Source organism: Nyctereutes procyonoides, unplaced genomic scaffold (genome assembly GCF_905146905.1).
Source record: "Nyctereutes procyonoides isolate TBG_1078 unplaced genomic scaffold, NYPRO_anot_genome, whole genome shotgun sequence".
NCBI classification, from domain to species: Eukaryota; Metazoa; Chordata; class Mammalia; order Carnivora; family Canidae; genus Nyctereutes; species Nyctereutes procyonoides.
In genome coordinates, this window is record NW_026575120.1 from 28,140,316 (window position 1) to 28,166,552 (window position 26,237).

Here is a 26,237-nt window from a genome sequence, read left to right on the forward strand (position 1 = left end):
CTGGGGCCTGGACCTCGCCAGCCCAAAACCCAAGAACAACCTCCTGATCTTTGGAGACAGGTCTTGACGATTTGCAGTTTATAAACCCTGATGAAAACAAGCATTTTTCACCTGCTGTGTGGGGGTGGCCCTGGGCTGGGGGCAGCTGCTGGGGCACCCCCCCCCTCTCATTCCCCTCCTTTCCCCCACCCTGCAGCACCGCATATCAACCCTGTGGCCTGATTGGCCAAGGGGACACACCCACCAGGGACAGGACATGGGCAGCACCCTTAGGATCCTGCGGGGGCGGGGGGCCGGGATCTTGTCCCAGCCTCCCCACCCAAGTGCTGCACTGGTCCCCAAGTGTAGGCAATGCAAGTGGGACCCCTCCTCAGATGAAAATCCTCCAGGGATTCCAGGGCCGCACTCTGGCCAGCAGGGTCCAGGCCCTCCCAGGCCCTCCCTGTGCATGGTGAAGGGTGGCAGGGAGTGGGGGGTTCTTCACTGTTTTCCTGTCCTGGCAGGGTGGGGACCCCAGCCCGGGGAACATCAAGGACTGGGGGCAGATGGACTGGTTCTGTCCCCTCTCCAGAACATCTGGGCAGCTAATCCCCACACGGGGGTGCAGGTGGTGTGGGCACCGCCCCCTGGCCTTGTCCTGCTGCCCCGGTCAGCTCTGACCCCATGCAGGCTGCCTCTGCCCTTCGGCCCCGCCTGACCTGGTGGCAGCGAGCAGAGTATTTCAGCAACTGCCAGCTGAGCCCTCTCAGTGCAGAAGCCCTGGGCGGCCTGCCGAGGGCAGCTCTTCTGCGGGGTGGCCCTCACCTGCACAGGTGGGCCTCTGTCCCCGGCTGCAGTCCAGCCCTGCACCTCCGCAGGCAGCAGTGTCTCCACCTCCCAAAACATCTACCTCTTGGCCTTTCGGAGACATGGCGACAGATGCCACGAGGAGCCAAACCCAGACAGCCTTGAGTCTGGTAAGGACCATCCCAGAGCCAGGGAGAGTGGCCGCCCCCAGCCCCCACACACAGGGCGGTCAGGGTGCCGGAGCAGACGTCAGGGTGCTGTGGGCCCCGGGAAGGAGGCATTCGGGTGGAGAGGAAGCTGTGCCTCACGGACCCCCTCCCCACTGCCCCTCCTGACACCCAGACTCTCCTGGGATGTCTGTGGGGACAGTGTCTTCTAGGGCACTGGCTCCTGGGGCATGCACGGCCAGGCTGTCCCCTGCGCTCAGGCCTCGCTGAGCCTTCTGCTGCTTGGTCTCTATCTCTCCTTGGCCAACACACATGGCAACATGCTGACACCAAGCTCCTGACTTCCCTACCCTGGCCCCTGGCCCCCGTTTCAGTGAGTGGAACCTCTCTGGGTGCCCAGGCATCAGTGTGCAGACATCCTGAAGGACACAGGCCTGGACAGGGTCATCAGGTGTACGAGTTGAAGCAAAGTGGGAGGAGTTAAGCTGTTTGGGTGGGGATGACAGGGGCTGGATCTGGGGGGCTCAGCTGGCAGGATACCTGCCCCCTCTATACAGCATTCATGGCTTTGGGACCTCATCCCCAGGACACAGAGAAGAAGGCAGGGTACCTAGGAGTGCCTCTACTTGACAGATGAGGACACTGAGAAGGCCCCAAGGTGTTTCTGCCCCAGCATGGTATTGGGAGGCCAGCCTGAACGGAGCTGTGGGCCCCTGAGGACCAGGGAATGAGGTCTCCGGGCAAACACTGGAGGCCACTGTGACGGTGCCTTAGAGGACAATGTGTGCCCTGTCATGTGTCCAGCTGCAGCCTGGCTCCTGTGCTTCTGGGACACACAGTGGGTGACCCTGGCCCAGCTGCCCACACATTCCTGGGGAAAAGGATCCCCGGTCCACCAGCCCAGCCCTGCCAGGAGCACCGGGAGAACCGGGTGGGAGAGCCCCCAAGTCAGAGAGCACTGGGCAGTGCTCCGAGCAGGGTTGGGGGCGGGCAGTCAGCTTCCCAAGGCTTCCCAGGGAGGACCTGCGTCTCCCAGGCCACTCGGGCAAGTCCTTTAGCTTGACAGACTGCAGCATGACACTCATAGGACAATTCCCAGCTGGCTCTGGGCACTGAAACTGGGCAGGAAGCAGCCCAGTGGGATGGGGAGTGGGCTCGGAGCTGGCGCCTGGGTGCAAACCCAGATCCAAGCCTTCTGGCACCGTGGGTTTGGGAAGGCACAGCCAGCATGTTCACGTTCCTCATTTGTAAGAAAGAGGGCATCCTGGGGCAATGACTCATGATAGGGGGGAACCAGGGGTGCCCTGAGCAGGGCCTGGCACATGGGGTCTGCTCCCGGTGACGTTCCAAGGGCTCTGGGAGGCAGGCCCCCCCCCTGAGACCCGAACCCCACCCATGGCCCCTGGACACATGGCTCTGAAGGTTGAGGGGGCTGCACAGGTCAGAGCCCCCTCCTCTCAGGGTTGTGTGCAGGAGACCCTGATGTGCATGAGGAGGGGGCTTGCACCCACCACAGATGTCACTCCTCACGGTGAGAGGCAAGGTCTGCTGCAGGCCAGTGTTGGCCCGTGGCCACCTAGAGTATTGGACTGCGGCCATAGAACCCCCCAGCGCCCCTCCCAACCTGTACACCCAAGGAACAGGGGTTTCCCACAGTGTGGGGGCCTGGGGGTGGGTCCCCCTCAGTCCTGTGGTGTGGACAGTGCCGGAATCTACAGAGCCTCACTTGGGCAGGGCCTGGTATGAGGGCAGGTGACTGGGCATCACTGTCAGGGACAGGCTGCCCCCAACATACACACCTTCCCCAAGTGGATGGCCACCCCCCAACAGGGCTAGCGACAATGCAGACCTGCTTTTACAGAAATGCTGTCAAATCCAGATTTGTCTGTAAAAGGGTCTCTATTTGAATGTTGACAGCAAATTTAAGCTTTTGAGAATATTGTACAGGACAAGTGAGAGCCACAGCCAGATGCAGCTGTATTTATAGAATGCAATCAGGTTCTAGCAAATGTCATCTCAGCCTCCCACTCCTGCCGTGCAGTGTCCCAGCAGGGACGGGAAGGCCCCGGGGTGCATGTGGGGACTTCTTGAGTCCCCGACATCCCAGCACCGCGTGTGCTCATTTGCTTGCAGGGCCCTTTCCAAAGAATGGATTCTTGGAGAGAAACTGCTAGGCTGAAATTAAATGTTGCTAGCAACTTCAGGTTATGCTTTGACCAGGTGGTCTGACCTCATGTGATTTCTGGGGTACCACCAAAGAGTCTCTCTGGCCTGGAAGCCGGCAGAGTGGGGGTTTCACCCACCATCAGTGGAGGGATCCACATGGGCCTGGACACAGAGGGTGAAGCCTCTGGCCCAAAGCCGCTCCCGAGTCCAGGCCACAAGGGGGCTGTGGCTGGACCTTCGTGGATCTGCATCAGTCCTGCTAAGAGCTTGTCATGTCCTACGGCAGGTCCCTCTGGACAGTTCTGTCTCAGGGAGGTGCCCGGCAGCCTCTCATGACTTCAGACAGCAGCTCCTGGGTGCTGGCCGCAAGGCACGCAGGCCGCATGCACCCGCACACACCTGTGCTCTTCTAGAAGCGGCTGCTGGCGCCTCCTCCTAGCACCCTGACAACACTGACAGAGGGGAGTGCACTGCGCTCAGCCTGGGGTGCAGCTTGTTGGTAGAAACGTGCCAGGGTTAATGCTTCCAGTCCTTGCTGACACATTTTACATTTGAAAGTTGTGGAAGACTGTCGCTGTGGGCCTCTGAGAACAGGATGAGGATCGCTCCACTGGGATGAGGGCCTTCCTAGGGCTGTGCTCGCACTGGCACCCAGAGCTGTAGAATGGCTTGGCAGATGTTGGCATTTGGCTAGTGCGTTGGGGCCGGGCTGCTCTGCCTCTCTTCCCGCCATCGGTGTCCACCAACAGCTTCCCCCTTCAGCCTTGTCTCCACTTTGTCACAGGACCGCGGCTGTGGCGCTGGCCATCACACTCCTACACAGCTGTGTCACAGTTACAGGGACACTGACCTTCCCAGGAAGGGAAGGAAAGGAAGGTCCTGCTAAAATCAGACCTCCCTTTCCCTGTCATTGGCCAGGATGGGGCCACATGCCCAGCACGAAACCAGATCACTGGCAAAAGGGCACAGGATGGAGATTCCTGGGTGGCTCAGTGGTTGAGCATCTGCCTTCAGCCCAGGGTGTGATCCTGGAGACCCAGGATCGAGTCCCACATCGGGCTCCCTGCATGGAGCCTGCTTCTCCCTCTGCCTGTGTCTCTGCCTCTCTCTCTGTGTCTCTCATGAATAAATAAATAAAATCTGTGGGGAGAAAAGGTGGAGCACGGGTTAGCCGTGCTTGGCTCAGCCCGGTCAGAGGCTGTACCCTGGGCTGGGGGAGCTGCCATGTGGAACATGCTCCGTTTGTACACACAGGCCCATTCATTCCCTCTGCATTAATTTAGATGGAGAATGACCGGGTCTTTGTGACCGTCATGCCAGGTGCCCACTGACTGCCCAACAGCCTTGTCTCACCCACTTTCCTGATTAGTGCCTCCCTCCTCCCCATAGCAGGTATCTGAGCTACAAAGGGGGAGCTGCCACCTGCACCCCCCAGCATGCCTCGGCCGCTGCATTTGGGGGCTGCTCTTGGAACTCTGCTGCTCTAACTTTTCAACTGGTCCTAACTGGTCATTTGAGATGAGGGGTCATCTTGGGCCCAGGCCAGAGGGCAAAGGAGACTCCCGGTGTGTGCGGGGAGGGCCTGACTTGGCTGCCACAGGCCCCCAGCCCACCCAGCTGCCCCCCACCCCGTGCAGGCAGAGCAGATCCTGGCGGACTTCCAGATGCAGGAGGCGGACTTGAAGAAGGTGATGCGGCGGATGCAGAGGGAGATGGCGCGGGGCCTGCGGCTGGAGACCCACGAGGAGGCCAGCGTGAAGATGCTGCCCACCTACGTGCGCTCCACCCCAGAAGGCTCAGGTACCGCGTCCCTGGGACCCACAGGGAAGGCCAGCCTAAGTCCTTGCAGCCATAGCTCCGTGCCGGCCCCGCCCTGGCGTCTTCACCGCCTTGGGGAAACTGGCTTTGTGCATCTTGCAATAAGAAATTTGTTCTCAGGCTCAGCCCAATCCTGACCCTGCGCTGTTTCACTAGGTCTTCCCTTGGAACCTGGGCTTGCAGTGGCTTCAGTCCAAGGCAGCGGCTGCCCACTGAGCTCCCCAGTTCACCTTTGACCTCTTCCACTGTTGACTCTGGGGTCCCCTGGTGCCTGGGGTCAGCAGCCCCCAGTCCAGCTCCTCTGATCCCCCCACTCCGTCCTCTCCTCCTCTTCCTGGTCTTGGGGTCCTGCTGGGCAGCACCCCGAGGCTAATGCACTTTTCACTGTGTCTGCAGAAGTCGGGGACTTCCTCTCCCTGGACCTGGGCGGCACCAACTTCAGGGTGATGCTGGTGAAGGTGGGGGAGGGCGAGGAGGGGCAGTGGAGTGTGAAAACCAAGCACGAGATGTATTCCATCCCTGAGGATGCCATGACTGGTACTGCTGAGATGGTGAGCAGCTGGGGCTAAGGGGCTGGGGGCTGGGGATCTGGGCTGGGCCCACGGGCCGGGGGCTGGGGGCCCGGGGACCGTGGGGCAGGATCAACTCTGCCCAGGATCATGGCACTCGCTAGTCCTGGCAGGAGGGCCCACCTTTCTCCCAGGGGCAGGGACACCTGTAGACAGGAGAGCCAGCCAGCCTCAGAGGGCCCAGGGAGGTAGCTGAGAGGCCTAAGCGGATGGTGCCAGGCGTGGCCCCTGCAGGTCACATCCCTGCCCAGTGTCCCAGAGGCATCAGATGGGTGACAGGGCAGCTGAGGGAACAAGCTGGTGCAGTCAGCACACAGCACTCTGCCTCTTTCCTATGTGTCACCCCCTCGCCTTCCAGCAGCAGGGACACCTGGTGGGGTGGCTGCAGTCATAATGTCTGCCCAGGCGGGAATGCTACCCATTGGTGGGGAGGACTGGAGAGGCTACAGAAGGATGACGAGCCCTCAGGGGAGGCGGGCAGAGGCAGAGCCATCCTGAGGGCCAGGGTTTCGAGGCAGGAGTCCTATGGCAGCCTGGTCCTCACCACACCCCTGCATGCTATAGGGGTAAATCAAGGTGGCAGGGATGGCATGGGCACCTCACAGGGCCCCAGCACCAGCGGGGACCTTGGTCCATCCGCAGAGCACTCGGCAATACCCAGTTTTATGGACGGGCCCACGCAGCAGGATGGGGGCTGGTCCTCGGCAGGGCCAGGGGTGGGGCAGCCGGGCTCATGGAGGCAGCAAAGTACAGAAATCAGAGTCATGAGCACGGCTGAACCTCTGTCCAAAGTTTGTGGCTGGACGTCCAGTGGGAGGGACAGGCTGCCCACCCAGCTGGGCTGGGGACAGACCTGTCCTGGTGTTGCCCTGTGCCAGGGGCTGCAGCATTTGGGAGAGGGGCGCTGAGGCCGATGGCCTGCTGGCGCTGTGTCTTCCAGCTCTTCGACTACATCTCCGAGTGCATCTCCGATTTCCTGGACAAGCATCAGATGAAGCACAAGAAGCTGCCCTTGGGCTTCACCTTCTCCTTTCCTGTGAGGCATGAAGACATCGACAAGGTGGGGCCAGGTGGGGGGTGGACACACACCCCAGAGACAGGCACCCCAGACACTCCCCGTGAGGAAAGAGCCTTGGATTCAAACTGTGGCCCTGTCACTCACCTTTTGTGAGACTTTGGGGAACGAGATACGGCTGATTCGGTGTGCCTGAAGCCCCTGCTGCCCTGAGGGGCTGGCAGGACTGTCACCCTGTCGCAGGTCAGGGGACAGGCTGCACAAGCTGCCCACGGATGGAAGAGGGTGCTGGGGCTCAAAGGCAGGCAGCCGGATGCCAGCGTAGCCACGTGATACTGGGCCACCCTTACGGGAAGCAGGAGTGTGCAGGGGCCAGGGCTCCACCTGCCAGTCACCCCCCACACACGTGCATGATACATGATGCGTACATGCAGAATCCAACTGTGCCTGCACATACATGCACACACAGGTCAGTCATACATATACATGTACACACATCAGCCCTACATGTGCATACAGTGCACACGCAGACACACGCATCAACCCTACATGCTTATGTGTGTGTAATACGTACACGTGTGCATCATCTACATGGATACACATCAGTTATACACATGTATGCACACGTATAAATCACACACACATCTACACATGTACATACATACAAAACACATACAGCTCAGTGCTCCCTGGTTCTCCAAGCCCTGGGCCCCAAGCGTATGAAGGGCAGGGGCAGGCCGGCCACCCGGGGGCACAGGAAGACCATCCAGGAGGGGGTGACAGAACTTTTGCTTATCCTTGTCCACTTGGGCGTGCTGCAGGGGACCTCACCTTGACTCTGGGCCGATGCCTCTAGGCCTTTACGTTAGGACCACTGTTAGTGGGCTAGAAGCCAGCCCCGCAGAAGTATGAAGATTCATAAAGAACCGTCTCCAACACGTCTCAAAGTTGTGGTCTGCTGAGCAGGAGGGCTTCCAGCTGCCCCCAGCATTCCTCTGCAGCCACAAGCCCTCCTCTTCCCTCAGGGCATCCTCCTCAATTGGACCAAGGGCTTCAAGGCGTCAGGAGCAGAGGGGAACAACATCGTGGGGCTCCTCCGTGACGCCATCAAACGCAGAGGGGTGAGGTGGCCCCCGTGCCTGCCTTGGGAACCCCCCGCCCCACTGGCCAGGGAGCCAGGTCACTGGCTGGAGGGGCCCAGAGCACCCAGGCCGAGACCCAGGCCCCGTCACTGCTGCCTCCTTGCCTCCTGGCAGGACTTTGAAATGGACGTGGTAGCAATGGTGAACGACACGGTGGCCACGATGATCTCCTGCTACTATGAAGACCGCCGGTGTGAGGTTGGCATGATTGTGGGTAAGGATTCATGCCCTGCTCTATCCAGGGGCCTCTGCCTGCCTCTGTCTTCAGTCCTGAGGAGTAAGGGCTGAAAGTGCTGGGTTACTGGTGGTCAGAGCAGAGCCCCTATGCCAGGCGTGAACCCCACAGGTGACAGGGTGTGAGGTGGTCTTGGGAGATGCCGGGGCGTCCTGAATGCAGCTGGTATGTCCCAGCACTCACGGGTCCCTGCATCAGATGGCACACCGGCCCATCAGGATTTATTTATTTATTTATTTTTAAAGATTTTATTTATTCATGAGACACACAGAGAGAGGCAGAGACACAGGCAGAGGGAGAAGCAGGCTCCCTGCAGGGAGCCTGATGGGGACTTGATCCCAGAACCCCATGATCATGATCTGAGCCAAAGGCAGATTCTCAATCACTGAACCACCCAGGCACCCTCCACCAGGATTTAATTAAATTCCCTCATCTGGTAAATTGACCAAACGGGACACATTTGTCCAAGTGGAAGAGGATAAGCATGGGTGCGGTCACCCCCTCCTAGGCAGTCATCCTGTACCCCAGAGCGGCTGGCCCGTCCCTGCCCAAAGGGAAGACCTGTATCAGGAAAGGAGTGTCACTGGCCCCAGTGGGCGTCAGGCCTTTCCCAGAAGCTCCTGAGGATCAGGAATGTTTCCTGAGCATCGCTCCTGTGTGGCCAGTGATCTCTGGGCACGCGGGCACGCAAGTATTTATCTGCAGTCTTGGGGCTGTGGCTTCCCAGAAAGTCAGTGGCAAAGTTGTTTGCTCCACTAGGCCCATCAGAGCCATCCTGAGGGGTTGTCTGTGCGCTCACAAACCCAATTCCAATGTCACCCACACGCCCTCAGCTGCCACCTGACCTCACCTCAGCCCTCCTCTTGTTTCTCCCGTCTCCTCCTTCTAGTCTTGACTTTCAGATGGAAAGCTGTCTCTGAGTCCACCGCCTAACCAGGAGCTGCAGGAGCCTGATCTCCTGCCTGTCCCCTGCAGAGCTGCCTGGGGCAGCTGAGTCTGGGCACTGTTCCCCAGGATGTCCTGTCCTAGTGCCTAAGCTCTGCAGCCCCTCCCTCAGCCACAGCCCTGCTGGAGCAGAGATGGCAGGGGGTGGCCTGTGGCCACGGCTGCGCTGCAAACACTCTGCTCAGTGCTTAAAAACATGTTTCTGATAATGACCAAGATCCAAAAATTGGGAGGAGGCACATCAAGGTCTGGATTTTTTTCAACAACAAAAAAACTGGAAGGCCCTGCATCACTGGCCACATTCCTACTGGACAGGTCACTGCCAGCATTTGAGTGGACATCCCCAATGGCTTTGAGGGCATGCTGCCCACACAGGCTCAGAAACCATTTCGAAATTTAAAAATTTATCAGCAAAGGACACCACGTTTTCACTTTGCGAGGGACGCTGCAAATTACCAATTCCATAGCCAACACCGCCTGCAGTAACCTCTGTGCTGCGGCCAGGGACCCAGGCAGTGCCTTATCTCTGGGTGCCCCCCAAACCCCACCCAGGACAGGGAGGCTCAAGCACACCTATGTAAAGTGCCAAAAAGCAAGGATGTGCATAAATACGATAAAACCATAACATCCCGCGCACATCTCTAGCTGGCAAAGCACTTGGACACATTTCACTCCGTCCTCCCAGGGCCCCAGGTAATAGGAGCAGAAGGTGTTCCCATCTCCTACTGGGGCTGAGGAAGAGCCCAGAGAGGTGGGCTCATCCGTGCCAGGTCACACAGCAAACCCAGATCTCTTGGCGCCTGGGGGAGCCGCCTGTCCACGCGGCCAGGTCAGCAGCGAGCCGGGGCCAGCAGTGGTGGGTGTGGGAGGAAGGAGGCTGGGGAGCTAGGGCCACGGGGTTTCCTGCAGGAGTGCGGGCGGAGAGATGCAGGAGGGGCTCCGGAGAGGGGTTTCTGCCCCGGGCGGTGGTGGGGCCTGACCTGGCCCTCCCCACAGGCACAGGCTGTAACGCCTGCTACATGGAGGAGATGCAGAACGTGGAGCTGGTGGAAGGGGACGAGGGCCGCATGTGCGTCAACACCGAGTGGGGCGCCTTCGGAGACTCGGGCGAGCTGGACGAGTTCCTGCTGGAGTACGACCGCGTGGTGGACGAGAACTCCCTGAACCCCGGCCAGCAGCTGTAAGGACCGCCCCCCCCGCTGCCCCCGCCCCCAGCCCTGCTCCCGCCGGCGGACCGCGGGCCTGTTTGCAAACAACGGGGGTGGGGGGCGGGGGGAGCAGACCCACAAGCCTTTTGCAAACTGGCTCCTCCTCCTTGCGGCCCCCGCGCCCCCTGCGAACGGGGACGGTGAGAGGCAGGAAGGTTTCGTCCCCAGAGAGAGGGTCTGTGGGCAGAGGAGCGGGATTACCCCCTCCCGGCAGGTGACACGGCCGTGGGCGGTCGCAGTGCGCTCAGCGCAAGGTCGGATGAGGAAGGTCTCAGACGGGACAGGGCCCAGAGCACTCCTCATCCTAACCCCCTGGCTGATAAATGAGGGAACGGAAACGACCAGGTTTGCAAGCGGCTGTGCGAGGGCCTCACCCGGCCTCCCTGTGGCCGCGTGTGGGGGCCTCCCGGGGGCGGCCGAGGCCCTGACCCCGCCGCCCTCTGCGCAGTTATGAGAAGATCATCGGCGGCAAATACATGGGCGAGCTGGTGCGGCTCGTGCTGCTAAAGCTCGTGGACGAAAACCTGCTCTTCCGTGGGGAGGCCTCGGAGCAGCTGCGCACGCGCGGAGCCTTCGAGACGCGCTTCGTGTCGCAGGTGGAGAGGTGCGCGGGGCGCGCGGGGCGCGCGGGGCGGGGGCGGGGCCGGCGGGGCGGGGTCAGGGGCGGGGGCGGGGCTCCGGTGCGGGCGGGAGCCGGAGCGAGGCGGGGTGGGGGTGGGGGTGAGGGTGGGGCGGAGCGGAGGGGGCGGCCCGCAGTGCAGCCGCCGCCCGGCCGTCCACGCGTGTCCCTTCCGTGGCACCCCGCCGCCGCGGACATCGTCTCATTTCGTCCACGCGACGGCCCCGAGGCGCGCCCGTGTCGCCCACGTTAGAGCGGAGACCCCGGGCGTAGAGGCGCGAAGGCCCGCTCACTGCTGGTGCCTGGCGGAATCGGACCCGCTCCCCTCCGGAGCCCGAGCCCCAAGCGCTTTGCCTGGGTGAGGTGGGCACGGGGAGGGGAAGAGCCGCCGCCGGCGGGGTCGGGCTGGCCCGGGGCCGGCGACCCTCCAGCGACGCCCTGCCCCCGGCCGCCCCGCCCCGCAGCGACTCGGGCGACCGAAAGCAGATCTACAACATCCTGAGCACGCTGGGGCTGAGGCCCTCGGCCACCGACTGCGACCTCGTGCGCCGCGCCTGCGAGAGCGTGTCCACGCGCGCCGCGCACATGTGCGCCGCGGGGCTGGCGGGCGTCATCAACCGCATGCGCGAGAGCCGCAGCGAGGACGTGATGCGCATCACCGTGGGCGTGGACGGCTCCGTGTACAAGCTGCATCCCAGGTGAGGCCGCGCCGCCGCCGCTGTCCCGTCGGTCGGTCGTGGCTCCCGGGGCCCTGCAGGCGGGCCGGAGTGGAAACTCGCCCCCCGCTCCGTGCGCCCCACCACCCCCACCACCCCCACCCCCACCCCCCACCATCCCCACCGTCCGCACCACACACCACCCCCACCCCCCCACACCACCCCCACCCCCCACCCCGGGCCTCGGGACAGGGAGGGGGAGGGGAGGGGGAGGGACCACCCGCTGTAGCAGCTCTGGAGGGGGGCCCCCCCCCAGGTGAGGCGGTCTGCGATCATCGCAGCCCCGTTCCCCCTGCCCAGCTTCAAGGAGAGGTTCCATGCCAGCGTGCGCAGGCTGACGCCCAGCTGCGAGATCACCTTCATCGAGTCGGAGGAGGGCAGTGGCCGCGGCGCAGCCCTGATCTCCGCAGTGGCCTGCAAGAAGGCCTGCATGCTGGGCCAGTGAGCCCGGAGGCCACCAGGCCAGCAGGAGGCAGTGACTGGCTGGACTTGGGCTCCGGGGGACTCGCCCCCACAGGTGCCCACAGCCTGGTCCAGTGAAGAGGTCGCTCTCTGTAAGGACCCTGGACGCCTCCCATTCCCACTGCCACCCCACAAGATAGGGACGGGCCCACAGGGGATTTGGAGGGCCCTGGGCAGGCCTCTTCCCTCAGAGGCAGTTGATGGGACAGACCAGGGCCTTAACTGGGTTGGGGGCTGAGGTGAGCTGGCACAGACACCCCCAGAGTCCCTCACCCGTCTTGCTGGAACCAAGGACCCAGAAGGGACTTGCTCACTCGGGACTTGGCTGCGTTTCTGCACTGCCTGCCCTTTGGAGCCTTTGGCCTGACTCTGCCTCGCCTGGGCCCTGCACTGGACCCTACTGTGGCCTGGGAACCCCTGGGGAGGCAGCCCTGCTGACCTGGCCAGACGTGGACCGGGGCTCCTCAGGGAGCCAGGGGCTGCCCGGCACCCAGGCCTGGCTGTTTTCTTGCCTGGTGTGGGGGGGTGGATGATGGGAGAGGACCCGCTCCCCAGTGGAGGTGGCTGGTACCCCGCGGCCTGCATTTGGAGGCCTCCTTGCTCCCCTGCCACTGACTCTGAGTGGTTTGTGGTTCTGGGATGGAAGCTCCCAGGTGGTGCAAGACACAGAGCCCCCAGAACCCCTGCCCAGAGGAGCCCATGAGGAGGAGAACCCCACCCCCAACCCCAGGCAGTCCTGGGAGCACCCTCCATGGGAGAGTCCTCAGCTCCCACAGGGCTGGCCTAGGAAGACATCACACAGCACTCAGCACCCAGGGGACCGCCCAGGCCTCCCTCTTCTCCCTAGACCTCCATGTGCCACACCCCCCTCTCATGCCCAGCCTGGGACTGTGTGGTTTTTTAATTAAAAGTCTCAAAAGTTGAGAATGTGGCCTTGACCAGTGTCCTTTGATCTGTGTGCATACGGGCCGGGGGACCGAGTGGAGATGTGGTCACATGCACGTGGACGCCCATGGAACTTGCCAGCCCTCCCTGCCCGCTGTGGCAGGGGTGTGAAGTGCCGTAGGCGGTAGGAGTAGAGGTGGGGTGTTGTCCGTCGGGGGCAGGGGCAGTCAGCCGCCCTGGCCTTGCCCGGGCCCTGCTGGCCATGTGTGGGATGTGCGGGCAGATCTCGGAGAGCCTCCACCCCTGGGGAGCGGTGGGGGGCAGGGTGAGAGGAACCACCCAGCCCATCTGGAATGACTGTAATTCCCTTCAGCACTTCACCCAGAGCTGTGGCTTCCAGCAGTCACGTCCCTCTTGAGATGTGCCCTTGTTCTCTCCCGTGTCTCGTGTCTCGGGTGGGATTACGTGGGATCTTTCAGTTCTCTAGAATCTCAGTTGTGCCTGAGAACGTTATGCCGGCATGTGGCCACTCCTCGTGGCTCCTGTGGGCGCTCACCCAGTGGATCCCGTCTGAATGTCAGCTACTTCCTAGCTGGTCTTCACCTTACAGTCCAGAGGATCCTCTTGATTTTTTCAGCCCTCTTTGTGGGCAGGTTATGGTATAAAACCCTGTTACATAGAAGGGGCATTGGGTCCTGTTCTGGCAGTTGGCCCCTCTGTGTTCCTCCCCCAAGGGGCCGGCGGAGGGAGGCTGGGCAGCCAGTGGCCCATCACGTTTATTCTCCAAGGCCCCCAGCCCTTCTCTGCTCCACAGAGCAGAGGGTACGTGACCCCTGACTCTAGAGCTGAGCCTCACAGGAAGGGCTCATGGCCACTCATGGGGACGGACCCAAGGGGATGCTTGGGATCCAGGTAGTGCACTGGACTCCAGAAGCAGCACCCAAAGGTACTGCTGTGGCCACGGCCAGTGCCCATGGGTCTGGGGTGTAGGGGAGGAACCAGACGCCACCATCTTCACCCAAACCTCTGGGAATCCCTGGTGGTCTCTGGACAGAGACCATCCCCAGACCACCCACTGCCCTTGCCAAGCCCAGGAAAGGCCCACCAGCCCTCCCAAGCTGTCCTCCCGGACGGGACATGTTCTGGGCTGGACCTGTGGGCAGCAGGGGAGACTTCTCATTCGGGGGGAGAGGTATCTCAGTGGGCACCCAGAATGGCAAGAGCTGTGAGCCTGTGAGCTCTGCCCTTGTTGCTGCTGGATGGGTGGATGCCCGGATGTTACACATCAGGGGTCTGAAGGTCACCAGGAATGTGGCTGGAATCTGCCTGGGGCCCTGTCTTCCCCCAGCCCCTTCAAGGCTGCCAAGTTTGGGCCTGTCCGCTCCTCCTGTCCTTATTTGGCTCCCCAGGTGATAAGGCTGAAACACAAAAGGGGCTGAGGGCCCCATGCAGCGACCCAGCCATCCACCAGGAGAGAGGATGGTGAGTGTGAGTGGGGAAGCCAGAGGCCGCACACTCCCAGGCACAGTCCTCAGCCCTGAGGACTGCGGCGAGTGAGTGACTTCTGGGCTGGCCTTGGGCCTGGAGAGGGGGTCTCCAGAGATGGGAGGAGGGCCCTGGCCTAGGCTCTCCTGGGAATGCTCCAGGAGCGTGCCCAGGAACTGGGGTCTTTGGGGGGCCGGGGAGAGGACGTCTCCCCACCTGCAGTGTTGCAGGCCAGCAGGAAGGCGGGGACCCGGGGCAAGGCTGCAGCCACCAAGCAGGCCCAGCGAGGCTCCTCCAACGTGTTTTCCATGTTCGAGCAAGCGCAGATCCAGGAGTTCAAGGAAGTGAGTGCCCCACTGCCAGGGGCCCAGGGTGTTCCCTGCCCACCCCACCCCTTGCAGCACCCCCTCCTTTCTGTAGTCAGTGGTCCTGGCCCCTTGCTCCTTCTACCAGCCAGGACCCCTGCCTGCCTCTGGCCTTCCCTGGGCAGGGTGGGGGGGGCTGTTCCCACATGGTGACCATGTCCCTACCTCGCAGGCCTTCAGCTGCATCGACCAGAACCGCGATGGCATCATTTGCAAGTCAGACCTGCGGGAGACCTACTCCCAGCTGGGTGAGCCCGCTGAGAGGGCCCAGGCCCCCTCTGCCAGGCAGTGCTTCTGCCCCTTCCCTGCTCACACCTCCCTCCCCCTGGGTCTCCTCATCCCCCACACCCCCGCTGGTCACCGCACCTCCTCCCAGGCCAGAGCTGTTGGATTCTCCACCCTCTGTGACTGGGAAGGAGGGGAGGCTGGTGGGACCCTGTGTCCACCTCATGCCCCCCACCCCCACCCCCCGCCAGGGAAGGTGAGCATCCCAGAAGAGGAGCTAGATGCCATGCTGCAGGAGGGGAAAGGTCCCATCAACTTCACTGTCTTCCTCACGCTCTTCGGGGAGAAGCTCAATGGTGAGCCTGGGCCAGGTTGGATCTCCCAGCCTGGAACCTGCCCCAACCCCTCCTGAACCCCAGCCAGACCTCAAGGGGTTGCTACCTCGAGGGGTTGCAACCCCACCCGGAGCATGTGGAGGTCTCCCCTGCACCCCAGGCCCATGGGCGCTGGTCGCCCCAAGTCCTGACTCACTCCCAAATCCCAGTCTCCTGCGCGGCCTGTCCACGGGGATGGCTGCTCCTGGCCTCTCTGAGCCCCGAGGGACACTTGGTGTCTGGGAACACCCTCCCACTTCTTCTGGGACGGGAAGGGCTCCCCTGCACCCTGGGGTCCTCCTGGGTGGGGCCGGGGAGGCTGGGGGCCCAGGTGCTCACCTGGCTCCCTCGGCTCCCAGGAACGGACCCGGAGGAAGCCATCCTGAGCGCCTTCCGCATGTTTGACCCCAGCGGCAAGGGTGTGGTGAACAAGGATGAGTAAGTGTGAGCTGCGGCCCAGGAGGCCCGGTGAGAGTGGCTGCCTGTGTTTGGGGCCTCTCTACTCTTTGGGGGGCAGGCACCTGGGCCATGGGAGCCTTCATCTCGGCCGTCGGGCCTCCCCCGCTCTCCCCAGGTTCAAGCAGCTTCTCCTGACCCAGGCTGACAAGTTCTCTCCGGCGGAGGTGAGGACTCCCAGCTCCTTCAGGGGGGTCGTGCCCCGCAGGGCACTGGGGCGGCCTCGGTGACCCGGCACCCCTGCATGCAGGAGCCCCAGAGCGGCCAGGACGTGCAGCCAGAAGGGAGGAGGTTGTGGGGGCTGGGCAAGCAGAGAGCAGACCCAGCTGGGCCCCCTACACCCCCTACACCCCAGTTCCCTTACCGCCCAGAGTCAGCAGAAACACATGGAGTCTGGGTTTAGAGTTTGGAGCTGGGGGCAGAGGGCAGGGTGAGAGGCCACAGCTGTGGCCACCCCAGGCTCCCAGGCCGGGCTCCCTCTTACTGGTGCCCCCGCCCCAGGTGGAGCAGATGTTTGCCCTGACGCCCATGGACCTGGCAGGGGACATAGACTACAAGTCTCTGTGCTACATCATCACCCACGGGGATGAGAAAGAGGAGTGACTGTGGCACAGCTGGGACTCGGGCCCGCCCTCGGGGACACAATAAATGCCGTTTCCGAACCTGACCTGCGGTGTGGCCTGTCTGTGACCGCTGGGGTCGGGGACCCAGGCTTCCAGCCCCCTCACTCAGTCCACCCCATACTGTTCCATGACCATGAGCCATCGTATGCCCAGTTTACAGATGAGACACGAGGGCCACACCTCTAGGGGAGGGACTGGCAGGCCTTTGCAGGGCGTCCACCAGGCCGAAACCAACCATGTGCTGGGCTTGTGCTCGGCATCCTGGGGCCACTCAGCAAATGTTCTGCCCAGGGCCCCATTGGTGGGCAGCCCCTAGGCCCTCCAGTGCGCCTTCTGGCACAGGTGTGCATGTGTGTGTGTGTGCGTGCGCCTGCGGGCGAGCCTGCATGTGCCTATGTGTGCATTCGTGTGAGCCTGCGTGCCAGTGCATACTTGTGCACGAGTGTGATCCCACATGTGCTTGCATACGTGTGTGAGCCTGCATGTGTGTGTGCATGCGTGCAAGTGTGTGCTGGGCCGTGTGTGGAAGACACTGAGGAACCCATTTAAAAACACAAACTTACTTCACTTTGGAAATGCAAGCAAGGTGCCAAGACCCACCTTGGGGGGGACCGGAGCACAGACTCCAGAGAAAGGAACTGGCCTCAGGTTTCCGGAGGGGTAAATGGCTGGGGTGGGGGTGGGGTTCTCTGGAACCGGTTGTGGTGTCCCATCCCCCCCTGCAGAAACCAGAAGCTGGAGGGGGGACATCCCTTCATCTTGGGAGCTGGAGGGCAGCAGGGGAGGAGGGAGAGGCTTGTCCCTCTCCCCTCCCCCTCCCCGCCCCAGGAGCCTGGCTGCAGCCCCCCCAGCTGGGAGGCGGCAAGGCATGGGAGCTAAATACATCCCTGAAGGCAAAGCCAGAGGAAAGGCATTTTCGCCTGGAGAGGTGTTCAGGTTTTATTCTTATTTGGGACTTGGCAATTTTAATTACGATGTTGAGACTTGAGATGTAAAGTTACGGCACTTTCTCTTATTTACACGTGATCACGAGAGCTGGGGAACAGCCTGAGCCTTCACGTGACCCTGCTGAGCGAGGAACCTGTAGGGTGGGGGGAGGACCCCGCCAGCAGGCCGTGGGATTCTCAGTCTCACACAGGAGTTCTGCTGGTTCCACAGACTGATTTCAAAAACTAAGGGGTAATTTCATAATTGAAGCAGTCTGCAGAGAAAAGTTGTGAAAAATGCAGATCAGAGATGACAGGTGTCATCAAAAAGGTGCAGAGCCTCTGGGGCTGGGGCTGGGGGCTGTCAGCGCTGGGGAGAGGTGCCAGGGTGCCGTCCTTACACCTGGGAGCACAACCAACCCCTTCTCTCCAGAGGAAGCCAGCTGCGCACCTGCTGGAATCCTTCCTGGCCGGCCCCTCGCCCCCAACACACAGGGTGGGACTAGAGGGCCACTTAATGCACGATTTTCCCAAATACAGGACTGTGCTACATTGCCTCTTTTTTACTTTTCTTTTTTTTTAAGATTTTATCTATTCACGAGACACAGAGAGAAAGGCAGAGACACAGGCAGAGGAAGGACGCAGGACTCGATCCCGGGACCCAGGGTCACACCTGAGCCAAAGGCAGACGCTCAACCGCTGAGCCACCCCAGGTGGCCCCCCAACCCTTTGCTTAGAGCATTCTCTTTAGAAAACCTGGCAGTTCTTTCCCTACCTCTTTGTGTGTCCATCTTTTCGAAAGCTACAGAAGCCTCGTGGGTGGTGGGTGGGCGGTTTCCGATGTTATCCTGAGATCCCATCAGCCCCCCAACCCGGAGCCCACCCCACCCCCACTCCCCTGCCACCCGAGCTGGCTCGGTGGCCCTGGTGCATACGTGCTTTCTTGAACGTGAACACCGCTGATTAAGTTAAGGGTGGTGCATGAGGGATGTGCGGTCCCCGGCAGCTTCGGGGGCCCGAACTAGTCCAAGGTGTCTGAGCTAGCGCCGTCCCTTCAGCCCCGTCACCCAGCCTGCAGCTGGGTCCCGGGATCGAGTCCCACGTCGGGCTCCCTGCATGCTTCTCCCTCTGCCTGGGTCTCTGCCTCTCTATGTGTGTGTCTCATAAATAAATAAATAAAATATTAAAAAAAAAAAAACGGGTCTAAAAACGTGGGCATCTTCATTGCACCGAGCCTTCTAGACTCTCCTGGCCCACAGGTGGGGGTGTGGACGTGCACAGGCCTGGCCCCCGCCTCTGTCCCTGTGCACATGACTGGTCCTGAAGAAACCCTGCTCTGGGACTCGGTTTCCTCCTCTGTGCAGGAGGCTGGATTGGCACCGAGCACACCCCAGGCACAAGCTTTGTGAGTCTTAGGCCCCAGAGGAAAGTCTACTCTTCTCAGGCTCACCTGCTGCTGGGTGTGACCTGGTCAGGACCTGCAACACGTGGCACTTTTGTCTTCAAGACAAAGACGTGGGGACACCCGGTGGCTCAGCGGTTGAGCATCTGCCTTAGGCCCAGGGCATGATCCTGGAGACCCAGGATCGAGTCCCGCATCCGGCTCCCTGCATGGAGCCTGCTTCTCCCTCTGCCTGTGTCTCTGCCTCTTTCTCTCTCTCTCTCATGAATAAATAGATAAATCTTAAAAAAAAAAAAAAAAAAGACAAAGATATGTGCCTTCTTCCACCGGCCTCCCTGGGACACGGCTGGCTGTGTGACTGTTCAAAGGCAACACGAGCAGAAATTGGCTTGTGTGTGACTAAGGCCCTGTTATTTGGAGTCTCTTGTGCTTACAGCAGAGCCCACCTCTAACCGGTAGGGTCTGACCATCATCCCCACCTCACGGATAAACTGAGGCACTGCTTATCAGAAGCTGCAGAGCCAGGAGGCAGCCAAGCCGCGTCTGAACCTGCTCTGTGCAGACAGAGCCCAGAGCGGATCACGTGTAAGGCTGTCAGTCTGGGTCCTCAAGTCAGGAGGTCCCCACGTACCTAGGGGCTGAGAATGAAGAATCTGAATGACACCCGCCACATGCTGGCAGTGCTGTCATCTGAGGTCAGCTGGAGTGAGTCCCCAGGACACTAGCTCTGTTCAGACCACAGGCGTTTCCCCAGGACAGGTGCCACTCCAACACTTGATTCACCCTTTTGCCCAGATGTGCAGATGGAGGGACGTGTGGATGGACTGGGGGATGGGCTAGTGCCCCAGACAGTCTCGGGGTGCCGTCTGCTGAGATGCCCCGACAATTTCCTGGCATAAAGGGAGGAGGGCCAAGGGCAGAGAAAAGGAGCCAGTGTTGAGGGCCTCGAGGTGGCAGGTCCCCTGGAAGCCACGTGAGGGAAGGTGTCAGCACGTCAAGTGTCTGCAGAGCTGCTGCTGTCAGAGGTGCCTGTTTCCCTGCCAGGGAACCCGGGCTGGCTGAGCACCTGTTGGGCTCTAGCAGCCTGGTGGCGCTGCCCTTGCTTCTGGGAAGCCAGAGGTCACAACACTGAGACGAGGCCCAAGCTCGTGTGACAGACGCACAGCCCTTAACCTCCCCCCTGGGGCTGGCCGCTTGGGACAGGGCCTGCTGGGCCCGCAGCCTGGGCAGGAGACGGCCAGCTGCCGGCCACCGTGAGAAACGAGAGACTGTTGTTGCTTTAAGTCAGGAAGACACGGGGCAGAAAACGGGTGGTGCGTCAGCTTGTGCCTGGTCCTGCTGCAGACGGACTAGCAAGACTGAACGCCACGAGGTATCAACCAAGAGTCCGGGTGCTTCCATCCATTTAGACCTTGGGCTACAAGAACCGAGGCCAGCTCCAAGCGGCCCACCACTCGCGGACACCCAGACCCGCGTGGTTGCTGGTTACAGACAGTAAGTGGCCAGCGTCCCTGATGAAGGGCACAGGCCAGAGGCGGCTGAGCCCGAAGGTGCCAGAGCAGCCCCGAAGCCTGCGGGGTCATGGCTCTGGCCTCCCTGGCTTCCGGCCCCAACATAGGTGCCACCTCCGGCGGGTTCCTGCCCAGGCGGCCCGGCTTCCGACGTGCGCACCTCCAGCACATGGCTGGCACGCAGCAGGGGCGGGGATGTCTGGGGCACGAAGGTGCTGATGTCACGAGCCTCCGGACTTCTGGAAGCGGAGGCCCGCAGGTCCACAGACCAGCTGCGCCAGGTGGCTTCTGTCCTGCTGTCGCCCTGGGCCCTGCCCCCGGGTGGCAGCGCCAAGGAGGAGGAGGAGGAGGAGGAGACACCCACATCTGCTCCTCTCCACCCTTCAGGGCCAGCTGGTGACCTCCCGCCTGCTATCCCCGCCATCTGTGGACCATCCCCGCGGGGACGATGTGTAGAGCCACCGAAATGGAACTCTGTCGCCCCGGCTGCCCTGCTCTGCGTCAGCAACACCGGCACCATCCCACTCCCCAGAACTGCCGGACCCCCCAAGGCACCCTGCCCCGCTGCCCCCTCCCGGGCTGGCCCGTCTGGATCACTCTGAGTTCCTGCCTGCCTTCACCCACGGCCCCCCGTGCCTCAGGCCACGGTGACTGGACTGGGAGGCCATTGCCCCCAGAGGGACATGACCTCCTCCCAATCCTCTGTCTCGACGGGCTCAGGGAAATCATGTCCAGGCCAGGAGGGAACCTGCCCTTGCTGCCACCAGAGCTGCCACCTGCTGCCTGCCCCCTGCTGTAAGCGGCCCCTCAGAGCAGCTACAGCTCAAGCAGGTTCCCTTTGAGAGATGCCCACTCCTTCCTCCCTCTGCCCTACTCACTGGGCTGGGACTTCTTAAAAAAGTTATCGGGCCATAATTTCTTTCTTTCCAAAGGGGAAAATATTTATAGACGTTGACAGCATCGATCAACGTACCCAACCAGGGTCATGACATCTTTTATTTGCGGTCTCCAACGGGACCCTAGCTGAGCCTGGGGACACCGATTCCTATCGGATCAGCGACCACCCTCTTTCTGGGGCAAAATCCCCAACGGATATTGGTAAAACCCACAGCACACCTCCCAACAAGATTCCAATAGATCCTTCACAACCCCTCCCTAGAATTACTCAACAGCCTATAAATAAAGAAGCCCTGAGGGCGTCAAGCGCATGATAGAGAAGCCTCAGGGCCTCGGAATTCACCGCCCCCCCCCCCCTCCCCCCGCCCCCCCTGCACTCGTGCCTGTAGCACCCCGACCTCACCTGTGAGGAAGCTGCAGGCTGGGGATCTCCGAGCAGCAGTAGTAACACCATCACCCCTCAGGACCCTGTTGTTCCTAATCCCCGCATGCTGCTGACACCTGTTCCCACTGACTGCAAATAGTTCCCGGTAATTGACCTGTGGCTGCCTTCCTAGTGTTCCGGTCCTTAAGGGCAGCCGGAATCTTTCCACCTTCACCTGGAACAACAGCAGCACACCAGGCAGTCACACCCAGGGTGACACACGGGGTCTTTCTCACTTGTCACAAACCTCAAAAGCTGATGAGGATGGCACACTGTTCTCTGCAGGTTCAACTCTTCCAGAATGTGGAGAGGATCTGCTCTTCTGCTCCCTTCTCACACCTCCTCCCCCACCCCTCCACCAAAACTTTTGGCCTTAAAGGGACATAAAGCCTCCAAAGAAAAAGTATAGTTTGCTCACATTGTTTTGAAGCCTAGAGCATCTGACCTCAAAACCAGGACTGCACAGCTGCTTGATGCTGATGGATCACCTTTTGAATCCCTGGGACAACGGCCAGAAAGCGCCTCTAACCACGCAGGAAGGATCTGCAGATGGCTCTTACGTAGAGGATGAAAATGGCAAATGTGGTGCTGAGTCTGCCCCTACGACTCCATCCCGACTCCATCCCGACTCCATCCCGAAGTCACGGAGGCAGCACCATTGGCTACTTCAGCCTGCTGTTGTTACCTGGGCTTGTGCCTTAGCTTAGGAGAAAGGTCTGGTGGCTGGTATGCCTCTGAGCGGCTCAGGACTGCAAACATTTTGGAAAACACCTGCAATGGGATAAAATTAAAAATGGGCTCTGATGGGGGCGCCTGGTGGCCTAGCCAATTAGGCCTCTGACTACTGACCTCACCTCAGGTTTTGATCTCAGGGTCGTGAGCTCAAGCCCTGCAATGGGGGGTTTAAAAACAAAAAGGCTTAACAGAAGGGCTTCTGTGTCCAAAGCTTATCAGACACCACACTTCCACCGGCTTCTCTGGCTGCCACGAAGGTTCCCGGCATTCCAGACTCGACTCCCCAGAGGCTGAAGCAAACAACCCCATTGGCACTTCTGCCAAAAACATGGCTCTCAAGCCGAACCTCTGTCGTGGTCCAAATAGACATTCTCCCAAATGATAATTTGGAAAAACTGACAAGCGATGCCTTACAACTGGTCCCAGAAAAGGAAAAACAAATTGGAAATCTAATAATTTTGGGATCCAGAGTTTAGACCAAATAACAAACTAACCCAACTAGAAACTCTCAAATTCCCATTACTTACCACTGTACATGCATTAAACCACTGGCCTCCTGACAAAGTGGAAGCATTCATGAACCAACATTGATGGGAAAACAGAGTAAAGCCCACGACTGCCCCCCTCGTTCGTCACACCTTCCAAAGTATAAATGCAGGGGGGCTGGTTCATACAAATGGACTTCACACAGCTTTCCCATCTCATGGATTTAAACATGGTTTAGTCATATTCCCTTTGCTCTCTCACTGGACCAAAGTTGCTCTGGTAGACAGGCCAACTCCTCTTCTGTGGTTAAAATTCTGTTAGAAAAAATTATCCCCTGCCTAGGGAACCCTCTCACACTTTCTGGGTATCAGGGAGACCACTTTACCAGTCAGGTGCTTCAAGACGTCTGCACAGTCTGACTGGCTTTCTAATACCTCCATCGTGTACCATGCTCAATCCTCGGGGTTAATAAAATGCAGTAACAGCACTGTTTGGACTCAACTGGCAAAATTCATAGAGAATTCCAAATACCTTGGCTCCACCCCCTTGGGAGCACACAGATTCTCACACTTTGAGGCAGTCCCAGGACGTCCAGTACCCTTGATCCCTGGCTCCTCTGACCACCGGCTGATAAAAAGGGAGATCCCTCTCCCCAGTGTTCCCAAGGGAGAGTGACCTGAAGCATCACACACCTTGCAATCTGGAGATTTTGTTTGTTGGAAGAGACATCTCCAGAAAGACTCTTCAACCTCCCTGGAAAGACCCCTTATCAGGATCTGCTCACCAACCTTGTGCGGACACACTCCAGAGCGTAGACTCTTGGACTCACATGATGCATCTGAAAGCAGCAAACCCCGACTGGCACTGTGCACCGTCTGGTGACCTGAGAGCACAGAATTCCTGGAATTGACGTGGATGAGATCTGACGAGACACTTGCCCAAGATGTTGGACAGGCCTGTGTACCTTTACTCACTGTCATGTCTTCTCTCTCTTTCGTGGAAAGGAGGAAACCTCTTCTATGATTATGGCCGCTTGGAAACAGGCTTATCATCATCCTGAAACAATTATTTTTTCTCTTGCCTTTTCTGAAAAGTTAGAAGGCTCAGGATTCACAAGAGTTTCTTTCATCTGAACTATTATTAATGGACTCATACATGTTTTCAATAGTAGTCTGTAAAGTTGTAAATTCAGAGATCGTAAATTTACGTATACGGTTCCAAAGAGTTCTTTTGAGATAGTGATACTGTTTTAAAGCAACTTTGAAGTCTTCAGCTGTTTTACAAAAAGCTTATCAGCCGCTGCTTCATGTTTATACCCGCACCATATGTTCCCAAGGGCGCCTGCTTAGTACTCCTGTTGTGCTCTTGCAATACCCACTGTCCTGCTGCCGTGGTCAACCCAGTGGAGTCAACCCCAACCTCGCAGGGAGAAGGAGTCTGAGTCAGCGTAAATGCCAGTAAATATTTCGGTGGGTTACTTTCAGACCTGGAGTTCCCGTTTACAACCATCATACAATTTGGAATGATAGTGTTACTTCTCCTGCTTTGTATAATTAAGTTTTGTATTTTGTTGCCTGTCAAACTTTTTTTTTTTTAAACTTTTTTATTTACTTATGATAGTCACAGAGAGAGAGAGAGAGAGAGACGCAGAGACATAGGCAGAGGGAGAAGCAGGCTCCATGCACCGGGAGCCCGATGTGGGATTCGATCCTGGGTCTCCAGGATCGCGCCCTGGGCCAAAGGCAGGCGCCAAACCGCTGCGCCACCCAGGGATCCCTGCCTGTCAAACTTTTAAAAAATGATGTACCTGGGAACCTGGGTGGCTCAGTCGGTTAAGTGGTCAACTCTTAATCTTAGCTCAGGTCTTGATCTCAGGGTTGTAAGTTCAGGTCCTACATTGGACTCCACACTGGGTGTCGAGCATACTTTAAAAAAAAAAAAAAAAGATCTACCGGGTAAGGTGATGTTGGCTCTATGCTTCAGGATGATCTCCACACTTAGGACCTTAAGCTCCCAGTTTACTCCAGTGAACTTTTGGTTTACAAGGCCCCTCCCCAATTCCTTTTCCTCTATGGAAGAACTGCTTTGTTCTCTGGACTCACACATGGTTTTGCTGTAGCTCGCCTGTCCTGAATTGCTTTTCTCTGTTATTCCCAAATAAACTCATGTTTGCTGGTAAAATAACGGAGTTTTATTTCTAAAGTTAAAAGCAACAGGAGAAAAATGACTGATTACTTACAAGGGAAACCCAGTAATGTTATCAGCTGACATTCTAGTACACAAAGAAAACCACCAACCAAGAATCCTATGCCCAGCAAAAGAATTTGTTGAAAACAGACCTATTTTAAAAGAAATATTAAAGGGAGTTATTTAGGCTAAAAGCAAACGACCCAGACAGTAAATTGAACCCATATAAACAAAGAACAGGGGCACCTGGGTGGTTCAGTGGTTGAGTGTCTGCCTTTGGCTTGGGTTGTGATCCCAGGGTCCTGGGATCGAGTCCTGCATTGGGTTCCCCGCATGGAGCTTGCTTGCTTCTCTCTCTGCCTGTGTCTCTGCCTCCCTCTGTGTGTCTCTCATGAATAAATAAATAAAATCTTAAAAAAAAGAACAAAGAACAATGGTCATGATAACTATATATAAAAGATACTACAAATATAGGATTTTCTCTTTCTTCTATTAACTGATTTTAAGAGAAATTTTTGGGCTCAGTTGATCAAGCATCCAACTTCTTTTTCCATTTATTTATTTTTTTTAATAATAAATTTATTTTTTATTGGTGTTCAGTTTGCCAACATACAGAATAACACCCAGTGCTCATCCCGTCAAGTGCCTCCCTCAGTGCCCGTCACCCATTCACCCCCACCCCCCGCCCTCCTCTCCTTCCACCACCCCTAGTTGGTTTCCCAGAGTTAGGAGTCTTTATGTTCTGTCTCCCTTTCTGATATTTCCCACACATTTCTTCTCCCTTCCCTTATATTCCCTTTCACTATTATTTATATTCCCCAAATGAAAAACATACACTGTTTGTCCTTCTCCGATTGACTTACTTCACTCAGCATCATACCCTCCAGTTCCATCCACGTTGAAGCAAATGGTGGGTATTTGTCGTTTCTAATGGCTGAGGAATATTCCATTGTATACATAAACCACATCTTCTTTATCCATTCATCTTTCGATGGACACCAAGGCTCCTTCCACAGTTTGGCTATTGTGGACATTGCTGCTATAAACATCGGGGTACAGGTGTCCCGGCGTTTCATTGCATCTGAATCTTTGGGGTAAATCCCCAACAGTGCAATTGCTGGGTCGCAGGGCAGGTCTATTTTTAACTCTTTGAGGAACCTCCACACAGTTTTCCAGAGTGGCTGCACCAGTTCACATTCCCACCAACAGTGCAGGAGGGTTCCCTTTTCTCCGCATCCTCTCCAACATTTGTGATTTCCTGCCTTGTTAATTTTCCCCATTCTCACGGGTGTGAGGTGGTATCTCATTGTGGTTTTGATTTGTATTTCCCTGATGGCAAGTGATGCAGAGCATTTTCTCATGTGCATGTTGGCCATGTCTATGTCTTCCTCTGTGAGATTTCTCTTCG

General features: G+C 58.6%; 2 protein-coding genes across 6 annotated transcripts; both read left to right on the forward strand.

Moving 5' to 3' along the window:
* Positions 1-772: 772 nt before the first annotated feature.
* On the forward strand, positions 773-13,015 carry GCK (glucokinase). Of its 4 annotated transcripts, XM_055334559.1 has the most exons (10): positions 773-956; positions 4,757-4,919; positions 5,334-5,488; positions 6,447-6,566; positions 7,547-7,642; positions 7,778-7,877; positions 9,840-10,023; positions 10,500-10,655; positions 11,135-11,368; positions 11,687-13,015. In XM_055334559.1, exons 1-10 carry the CDS (start codon positions 909-911, stop codon positions 11,829-11,831), a joined length of 1,401 nt encoding a protein of 466 aa, XP_055190534.1. In that variant the 5' UTR covers positions 773-908; the 3' UTR covers positions 11,832-13,015. The 4 variants fall into 4 exon arrangements, with proteins under 4 accessions (XP_055190534.1, XP_055190535.1, XP_055190537.1 ...); XM_055334560.1 differs by lacking the exons at positions 773-956; positions 4,757-4,919; positions 5,334-5,488; ... (1 more) ...; positions 7,547-7,642; positions 7,778-7,877 and adding an exon at positions 9,550-9,672 and having other exon boundaries at positions 11,687-13,008; XM_055334562.1 differs by lacking the exons at positions 773-956; positions 4,757-4,919; positions 5,334-5,488; ... (3 more) ...; positions 9,840-10,023; positions 10,500-10,655 and adding an exon at positions 10,803-11,028 and having other exon boundaries at positions 11,687-13,008.
* Positions 13,016-13,071: 56 nt separating this feature from the next.
* On the forward strand, positions 13,072-16,264 carry MYL7 (myosin light chain 7). Of its 2 annotated transcripts, XM_055334565.1 has the most exons (7): positions 13,072-14,215; positions 14,545-14,562; positions 14,756-14,831; positions 15,060-15,164; positions 15,542-15,620; positions 15,757-15,805; positions 16,140-16,264. In XM_055334565.1, the coding sequence occupies exons 1-7, from the start codon at positions 14,180-14,182 to the stop codon at positions 16,239-16,241; spliced, it is 465 nt and encodes a 154-aa protein (XP_055190540.1). In that variant the 5' UTR covers positions 13,072-14,179; the 3' UTR covers positions 16,242-16,264. The 2 variants fall into 2 exon arrangements, with proteins under 2 accessions (XP_055190540.1, XP_055190539.1); XM_055334564.1 differs by having other exon boundaries at positions 13,085-14,562.
* Positions 16,265-26,237: the final 9,973 nt, after the last annotated feature.

What these genes read in the sequence shown, in the direction of transcription:
- GCK (XM_055334559.1), top strand. Translation starts at nt 909, where the DNA reads ATGGCGACAGATGCCACGAGGAGCCAAACCCAGACAGCCTTGAGTCTG. An exon ending in CCCAGACAGCCTTGAGTCTG is followed by an intron (nt 957 to 4,756) that starts GTAAGGACCATC and finishes CACCCCGTGCAG; the next exon opens with GCAGAGCAGATCCTGGCGGA. An exon ending in ACGCCATCAAACGCAGAGGG is followed by an intron (nt 7,643 to 7,777) that starts GTGAGGTGGCCC and finishes GCCTCCTGGCAG; the next exon opens with GACTTTGAAATGGACGTGGT.
- MYL7 (XM_055334564.1), top strand. Translation starts at nt 14,371, where the DNA reads ATGCTCCAGGAGCGTGCCCAGGAACTGGGGTCTTTGGGGGGCCGGGGA. An exon ending in AGATCCAGGAGTTCAAGGAA is followed by an intron (nt 14,563 to 14,755) that starts GTGAGTGCCCCA and finishes CCTACCTCGCAG; the next exon opens with GCCTTCAGCTGCATCGACCA. An exon ending in ACAAGTTCTCTCCGGCGGAG is followed by an intron (nt 15,806 to 16,139) that starts GTGAGGACTCCC and finishes CCCCCGCCCCAG; the next exon opens with GTGGAGCAGATGTTTGCCCT.